Below are 9,497 nucleotides of genomic sequence, written 5' to 3'. Positions count from 1 at the left end.
CCTTTGCCTAAATGAAGCTCTGTTGACTTGAACCATGTGCAAAATGAAAATCTTTTTTTTTTTGGTATCTTTGCATGTTATTGGGTATTCTTTGTAAAGTAAATTTTCACAACATCCACTAAGTTTTGTATATTCTACCTTGCAGGGTAATAATTCACGTTGATAAGTAAACAGCAAAAATTCCTTTAGTAAACCTGGTCCATAGAGTGTCACTGTCATCTGGGCATTATAAAGACAAGATAGAGGCAGCAAACTCAGATGTTTCTCAACAGGAAACCTAATGGAATGACATATTGCTGGCTAAACTATTGCCATTTTTAGTTTATTGATATAATTTATATTATATTATACTATATATTGTTTTTTGTCTTGTGATCCTTGTTGCATCCCAGCATTGAAAATGTTTTGTAGCCACCAGCTGTCTACATGCACTCCAGCCCATGCCAATGCCAACAAAGGACCATTCCATGTGTGCCTGAACAAGAACCATCATAGCAGGACCACCAGATAATATTTGAATAAAAGAGATAAATGACTTTCAGGTTGTGGAAGGAATCTTAAGGCTTTCTGGTGCTAGGACTAGAGGGCCACAGAGCCCAGAGTTCATCTTTTTTATAGAAAGTTATATACAAAACCATGGAATAACGAATGCATGTTGTTAGGAGACGTTTATCTGGCTGGGGATTGCATGCTGCGTGCCACCGCATAATCACACCATGTTTATTCTGTCCAGACGTTTCAAATGCAGCAGCAAGGAGATCAAGGAAATAGCAGCATCCCCTACTTCCCTTTAGCAGTGCAGCTAGAGATGTATTTTCTTGGCATCCCCAGCTCATACTCTGAGGCTGTGCACAGCTGAAGGTGGATTTAGAAAGAGATTAGTCTCTGGCTGGGCTGACTTCCTGCTGGTTTGTTTATTCGTTAGATTTGCTGTTGCCTGTTTCCTGACCCTGGGATTGTATGCTGCCTAGACTGTTGTGTACTTGTAACGCTGACTCTGCTTTGTCCTTGGATATCTCGTCTGGTGGACTGATTACCTGTGCATGACCTCTGGCTCTGTAATCTCCTGTACTGCATTATCTGTGGGCTCCTGGTCCTCTATCAGTCCTTCCCCATCTTGGATAACTTTTGGTGGAAACCATGTGTTGGGAAGGCGTAACTAGCCTCCCGAGGCTAAGTGGGGGCTTGCTATCTGTAAAGAGTGTGGTATTAGTTTGGGGGACTAGAGTCTAGTTAAGACTGGTGCTGGATCAGGGCCTTACACCCATATTGTGAATGTGCAAGTGGATTTGTGTAAACTGTCTGGTCTGTACCCTTATGACCATCTTGTGTCCTCCTTCCCACATTCATTGGGTTCAGAGTGACCTGATAAGAAGAAAGTTATGGCTGTTATGCCCCAGTAGGTCATGTGAAAGAAAGCAACTACTAATATCCAAAATATCATATTATTAAGTGCAAGTTGTTTTTTACAGTTTAACACAATTAGGAGGTTTGGCTGAAATGAACTAGCAATGGTCATGTAATCATTTGATTGGTTGATAATTGGTCTACTTTTTACCTTTAGATAAAGAGTCCTGACACTGACATTATCTGGATATACGTAAAGAAATGCCAGCTTTTCGCTGCCTGATTCTTCCCAGTAAGATGAAAGAATATGGACATTCTCTGGGGTCGTGTGCTGTTGGAGCTGATGTTGTTTTAAGCACTATTTTTTACATATTCATTAGATTGTGAGCGGGACAGCTAGTGACATGACTATGGACTTTATAAAGTGCTGAGTAATATGTGAGCGCTAAATAAAAACTGGATAATAATAATAATTAAGCAGCACAGGAGTACTTTGTATTGTTCTTTCACCCTTCTTGACCTTTGTAGCCCCAGCAATACTTGCACCTTGTTACAACATGTTATAGCTTTTATGAGATTGTACTGATTACTTTTAAAAGTAAAAGTAAAAATGAGCCAAACAGCTGATAAATAGTGTTTACCAAGTTTATTATTTCACTGACCCGCCTTAAAGGATCAAATTGTTACGAGAAGCGGAGAACTTTACAGTGCAGTTACACTTTCCATAAGGTGTAACAACAACAAAAAATGCTAAAATACATTCATCTCTAAAACATAATTTACAGTGATTCATTTAAAGGAAAACTCCTTTATAATAAACAGGCAGCATATTGTTATAAGGAATGGACTTATAAATCACTAAATACAGCCAATTAACACTATTAGATACTTTCTTTAAAACAAAAGAGCAGCTGATATACAGTTTAGTACCTTTGTGATACTTTGGAATATTGCATATTACTGACCACCACCTTCACATGGCAAACCACAGCACAATTTACCAATGGCAAACCACTTAAATCCCCATTGTATCTTGGGATCATAACATTTTTCTTCTAGTTAAGACCTTGTTAGAGAAAAAAAATGACCACACAAACACTTCTAAAATATCTGTATATGATTCCTGGTTGATGGAAGCCCATGATTCAAATAGATACTGGCAGTTGTACAAGAATTATCATACAATTAGGTTTTATGGACATCTTACTAACATATAGTGCTCAGCATATAAACAGTGTTATATAACATAGCAGCTGATCAGTTTCTACTGACCTTATAATAATCATAAATGACCTTATAAATCATAATGGCATAACTGTATATCAATAGTTTTGTGTGTGTATATATATATATATATATATATATATATATAAATACATACACACACAGACATATTGACCAAAATTCCCAATATGTATTCATTTGTTACTTACTGAAGCCACCAAACACATTTGAGCTTGACCTGAAAACTCAAACTTGAATGGTGGAAAAGAGTTGCTAGCATCTTAGTAAGAATTTCAATATTAAGTCCCTTTTTCCATCCATCGTTGTTGTCAACTGAAATTGCCATGTTTTAGTTTATATTCCCACCTATTTTTATTCTTTGAAGTTGAAAAAGTTAAACAGGGACTGACAGTTTGCTGGGAAGCAAAAGTGAACATCCAATGGTGCCAACAAATGGCCACGTGAAGGGACAGCGTAATTGTCCTATGGTGCACAAAGATAGACAAGGGAGTAACTAATGTCTATTCCATTAGTTCTAAGTTGTGTGCAAATGGAAAGCTTATTTGCCAACAAAGCCAGTCATCTCTATGATAAAGACAATAATTGGCCAGTGATGCCATTAACCTAAGGATCCTGGTACCAATGGTGCCAATAACGTAGGAGCTGCCAAGGCAGGATTGAATATGTTTTAACTTAGTGCAAAAAGCAATGAAGATGTGCAAATTGTACGTACCATAGAAACCTATATACCTACTTTTAAATCAGTCAACAGGATTTTTTGTTTCAAAGTTGAAGAGTTCCTATACACTTATTTCAAAAGGCAAAAGTACCCATGAACCCGGTTGATATACCCCTACAGTATATGATACTTTGGCAAATTCTCAGTCAATCCTGTTTGAATTGACCTTTATGGTTTTATCATCGGGGGTGAAAACACTGGGAGCAGTAACATCCGTATTACTGTTGGGTGGAGTGTTTACACAACTGAGATACAAGGAAGGCAAATTACTTATTTAGCGGCTCCTATATCCGAAAGTTTTGATCACTTTTTTCAGTGTCCATTTTTTTATAAATGCCACACATACAAAAGGAGCAGTTTTTTTATATACAATGTTGATCTGTGGATGACGTTATTAACCTAAACTGGCAATCAAAAGCTCCATTTACTTGACTGAAGTATTTATTTTCAATTTTTCAAGCTGCTTATCTCAACTTTTGATAGGCAGCAAATTTGCAAACAGGTTGTTTGAAACAAACACCTCAGATCGCCAAGTTATCGACTCTATATGGTGAAATAGAAACTTTCAATCAGGTTCATCACTTCAAAAATCAGGAAATTACTGATATTCAATACTGAATTAGGCAATTCACAAAAAAAAGAAAGAAATCTTGCTGCTCAACCCTTAAAAAAATGGGCCCTGCATCTTTTTCCTAAAGGAACATAAATAATCTCCCTGTTGTAGATAAAATACAGAAAAAATAACTAATCATTTTTTTTTTGTGTGTGATTTTTATAACTTTTAGCGTGTTGATATATTTTGCTAAAAAAAGATGTCTTAGGAAGTTTATTGATTTTATAGAAATTAATGGAGTTTATAGGTAAAATCCTATGGTGTGTTGTTAAAATTAAAACATATACAGTGTTATTAAATTAGGAATATTGACTGAAGACATCAAGAAAAAACTAGATGGATCCAGTACTTTCATATTCATGATACATACAAGTATACATTACTGATTAAACTAGTTGGAACAAATACCATAAACAAGGTGGAGCCCAAAATTCTACTGTGTGCTAATCAAGGTACCCATGAACACTATGACCTGTGTACTTTTGGATAACTGGGGCATCCAGGCTTCCCCTGCCGCTGCTGGGACTAAATGAATTCCTGTGCGCATGTATAGGAGTTACATCATCCCGATCAGACCAAACAAGATGGCCAAATACCTGACTCCAAAAAGATGAGATGAAGATGTGGGAACAAGGACAGGTGAGCACAACTAAAAAATTGGGATCAGGTGGTTTTAATGCAGAAGTGCCATAGCCTATCCCTATTGCAATAAAGAATCTACATTTTTTATTTTTAGGCTTAGTTCCGCTTTAAGTATTATTCATAAGGTTCAAATTCATTGCTACATCAGTCTGATGGGTCGTTATTGGTGGAGTAAATGCTCTGATTCCTTCCCATTTTGGTAAACAATCTTCAATAACATTGAATGTGTAACACAAAGAGGATCAATAGATGCCAATTAATGTTTGACTAAAGTAAGTGCTGCAAACACATTGGATCAATTATGGGAGTCCATGAAGAACCTTTTTGCTCAGAATTAATACGTGGAAAAACCATGATTTGGAGGAAGGAGATGGTGGAAGAGTGAATCACAGTGCAATGTAGAAATAATACACCATATATAAGTCACCTAGCCACTCCAACTGCTGGATTAAGCCATATTTGATCCTCAAATATGTCTCTAAACCTGTTGTGCATGGTATATCACAATAACCCCCTCAGAAACATACGGATGTGATCCTTCTTACAATTACTTACAATTACCCAATGCATTTGTTGGATGAGTATCCTCTGCATTTGGTTCTCCGTGATGTACATGAAGAAGACTGCTTGAGGTACAGAATACGGTTCCTATTTATAAAAACGTATAAAACATGTAATAAAAGGACACAAGCTCAGTTTCTTATTGGCCCTTGTTGGTAAGATTCAATCCATAAAATGTCTTCACTTTACTTTCCATATAGTGTTCAGCTATACTTACTATGTACAAACGTACTTTGTATTTTGCTATGGAGTTTGAGTTGGTCCTATATACATATACATACAATACTGTATACATTAAAATAGATATTTTACAAAACATTGCTGATTTTTTCAGTGTATCTTTGCCATTGGATAAAGTGCTGTCATGATTGCTGTTTTGCCAAGACTTTACTGTGTCAGTAAGAGATCACAAGTAAAAGATTACAGTGATTCGGTTTTCTAGTCTTTCAGTTCACAGTTCAGTGCGATTATTTACTGTCTTTCCCACTAGGGCAAAATCAAATATTGGATAAAATAGCTGGATACATATATTGTCCAAATCACATGGTCTGCAGTCATCGGCAGTTGATCTCTGTGTAGCCAGGTAAGTAGCATATTACGAACAGGCTTAACCAACTCCTAAAGTTATCAAAGATCAAAATAATGTCCGTGGTACAACCTGTAATAGTCAAACATCACTTTGCCTTATTAGAAATGATTGGTTGTCTCTGTTCAGTAACTCTTGCCGTCGATACTCTTCTTCCAATCTTTGTTTCTCGGTATTTGTGTAGAACGTGGTTTGTATTTCACTTTTTCTGATTTTATCGAAATTGCTGAAATCTGCAACATATTTTCCATGCGAGGACAAAGAGACTACAGGAACAAACTCATAACCCCAGTAGATCTCTTCCGGCAGATAGGATGTTCTGCTTTGGCAGACCGTGCTGGTAGATTCCACAGTGGCGTTAAGAAGAACGACAAGTTCAAAATCTTTTGTCTTTATGTTTTCAGCAGTCAGATCACTCAGTGGGCTTTTTTCATCCAGCACGTGATAAAACATTAATGGCAAAATCAAAAAGGGGCTTTCGGAAGAAGAGTCTACATTGAAGTTCATGTTGGCCTGCTTTAGCAAGATCTTCTCCCCTTCTTTGGTCTCATATGTGTGAAGGAGCTTGCCGTACAGTTGGCATTGAATTAGCAAGCTTTTTCTCATGTTGGCCACCTGTACGACCAAACACATCTTTCCGTTGTGTTTTGTGATAACGGCCTTCTTGCTGAATTTAATGGTTTCTGCCCTTTTTTTAGGCCTAGCAATTTTGGCAAGGAATGTACCAGTGATGAAAATTTCTATCAACGTTGTTAAGACCAGTTGGGCTACTAACAAGATGATAGCGACAGGACACTCTTCAGTAATAAAGCGGAAGCCATAACCAATTGTGGTTTGTGACTCCAAAGAGAAGAGAAAGGCACCTGTAAAGGAGTCAACGTTCATTACACATGGAGTGTGGTTGGTGGATGGGTCACTGTGTACATCTCCATGAACTACTGCTATGACAAAGTAGATGACTCCAAAAAAACACCATGTCAGGAAGAAGGTGGCGGCGAACAAGGTCAATTTGTACCTCCATTTCATGTCAATAACAGTTGTCCATAGGTCCTGGAGATACAGGAAGAAGACACCATCCACTTTGTCAATCTTGACATTGCTATGTCCAGTCTTAGAGATCACCCTTGGCCTCTCAGTTCGCACTTCATTGTGGATGACTTCTTGAACCAACGGGCAGCCTGGTAAATCACAATCAATGGTGTCCATAATCTTCTCCGGAAGAGCACTAAAGTAGAAAAGAAATAAATGATTAGTCTAAAAATTCAACGTTACAACTAGAATGTGATGAGCAACCATACATTCTGCTAGTCACCTTGTAAAACTCAAAAATGAAATAATATAATGCCAACAGATTAGACAACAGTATATTTTCATGCGCTAGAGAAGAAAAAATTAAAGAAACCATTATGGTGGAAAAATGTTTACATGTTGTTTAGTCATACAATGCAGCTAGACGTGGAGTGTTATCTTACATGGAATCTATACCTTGTGTTCTTGTACAAGCTGGTTTTGTCAGGGTCAGTAGAAAAACAGGTATTTATGGTAATGAGAGTGTGTTCAATGTTGCCTTAAGGGAAAACTTCATGAACTGACTACTTAAAAAAGATTGTAATTATGATTGCTCCATCACAAGTAAAGTACAACATGAAAACGAAACAGAAGGTCATATATGTGAAGGATTCAGTTGTAACTATTTCACATTTACTATTTAACTTTTTCCAAACAAAAAGCATATATATTTTTTTTAATTTTTTTACATTTCTTTCTTTTAACGCTTTCTTTAGCATATATTATCTTTATATATTTATTCTTTATTGTATCCTTTATATATTCTATATTATATTCTTATTATATTCTAAAATAATTGATCTTTGCAAATTAAATATATTAAACATTTTTTTCTTGGTTAAACAGAAAAAAAGAAATAATTAGCAGGATTTATTTCTGTTTTTCTAGCCAACAGTTTATCCAGAACTGCCAGAAAGAGAGGCTTGTAGCTGGCAAGAGCAGGAAGTAAGTGGAGGGCTGGCGTGAACTAGGACGAAGGGGCGGCTTATAAAAGGGTGAAAGTTAAAGAGGGGGTCAGCTGGACATTGGTCGACTTGAAAAAGGGGGTGGAAAGTACCAGGGGTTAAAAGGGTTGGTGTGGGGTGGGTAAAGGTCAGTCTTTTAATTACCGGGGATAGTTTTCCCACCCATTCGCCTTTTTGGGGGGGGGGCAAGGAGGGATTGGTGATTTAGGATCCACAAAGGGGGTAACTTGGTGTTGCTGTAAGGGGTTGGCGACAAGGAGGAGGTACGGTATTCCCCTCGAGGTGGAGGGTTGATGGCAGGTTGAGTGATATGTTGTCACATTGATATGTCACATGGTTTGACATCAATCATAATAGCAGGAGAGCTATGAGTGCTGAAGGCAGATAGAGTGAGATTGTGGACCCATCAGCCTCCAGCTGCTCCTTCTTGTCCAATCTACAAGCTGCGGGGTATATAAGGTCCGGGATGTAACTGCAGCGAAGGTCCCAAATTTGGCTGTACAGGTATGCATCAGTGACCGGCTGAACTGAAGGTCTAATCCCAAATTCATATTTTTAGAGCTTTGCATAGTAGAGTTTAGCTTTAAATCTACATCCATGAACCTGAAAATAATGTTTATAATAAAAAGAATAGATAAACATGACATAGGTCAGCAAGTTTATTTGTTGAAGTGGGATTATACTTAAACAATATGTTGACTGGTTTACCTTTTGTAATATTTGTAATCCTGTCTAATCATTTTTATTATCCTGGGATTGTACAATGTACACCGGGAGATTTATTTAAATGGGCACAGATGGCAATATAAAAATGACAGGTAGTCTCACCTCTCTAAATAAAATGATAACAAACACATTTTGTCTTTATACATTTTGATTATCAGAGTTGTGAACACTGTAGATCAGTATAAGGTCATCTATATTGGCAGCTGCAGTATCCCCTGCCATGATAGGGATTTACAGAATTTACAACTCTCACAGATGTTGTGTTCAACCTGCCAGGGAGGAACAGCAGCCTGGGTTCATACATCCCAAAATACACATGACAGGAGTCAAAGATTTCCATTGTTGAATTAGGATTTAAGCACCATCTGCAGTCATCCACATGTTAAGTGCTGCTTAATTTCACTGTGTTTTTCTATTGGCTTTTAGCAAATAATACACAATGATCAGCCAAAAAATTAAAACACCTGCCTAATATACCCACTGGTGCCACCAAAATAGCTGCAAAGGTATAGACTTCAAAAGACCTCTGAAGGTGTCCTGTGGTATCCGGCACCCGGATGATAGCAGAAGATCCTTTATGCCTTGTTCAATAACCTCCATTATATGTTGCTCATCCCTAGCTTTAAAATTCTTTTCAGATCTATACAATAACCACAAAGGATATAAATACACTTTGTGTGCACCAAATGTTTTTGCAAAATAGAAGTGACATCTTTATTGTGCTCCACATAATCCATGCCAACGACAATACTGCAGTAGCAGAAGTCCATCCTGCAGGCTGCCAGCAGAAAACCACAAGAAGGAGTACATGCAGGACCATTCACCCCTCACCGGAGGAGAGAGCAGCAGTGACCACACTTATCCTGCACAACAGACAAAATGCATGATTTATTAAAGCTCTCCAAGACTGGAGAAGATAGAATATCATGTGAGAACCTTTTGGATAACCCTGGTTCTCCCTCTATTAAAGCTTTTCAAGACTGAAGAAGATAGAATATCATGTTAGAACCTTTTGGATAACCCTGG

General features: G+C 37.5%; 1 protein-coding gene across 5 annotated transcripts in view; it reads right to left on the bottom strand.

Moving 5' to 3' along the window:
- Positions 1–1,978: 1,978 nt before the first annotated feature.
- The window catches only part of KCNJ15 (potassium inwardly rectifying channel subfamily J member 15), a 43,573-nt gene continuing 36,054 nt past the window's right edge, over positions 1,979–9,497 (bottom strand). For all 5 annotated transcript variants that reach the window (XM_072398297.1, XM_072398299.1, XM_072398295.1 and 2 more), the window contains exon 2: positions 1,979–6,937. In XM_072398297.1, coding sequence (XP_072254398.1) covers positions 5,794–6,918 — 1,125 coding nt within the window. In that variant the 5' untranslated portion in view covers positions 6,919–6,937 and the 3' untranslated portion in view covers positions 1,979–5,793. The remainder of the gene's footprint in view (positions 6,938–9,497) is intronic.

Source organism: Pyxicephalus adspersus, chromosome 1 (genome assembly GCF_032062135.1).
Source record: "Pyxicephalus adspersus chromosome 1, UCB_Pads_2.0, whole genome shotgun sequence".
NCBI classification, from domain to species: Eukaryota; Metazoa; Chordata; class Amphibia; order Anura; family Pyxicephalidae; genus Pyxicephalus; species Pyxicephalus adspersus.
Note: the sequence above shows the minus strand (reverse complement) of the source record. Positions and strands in the feature narration are given on the sequence as shown.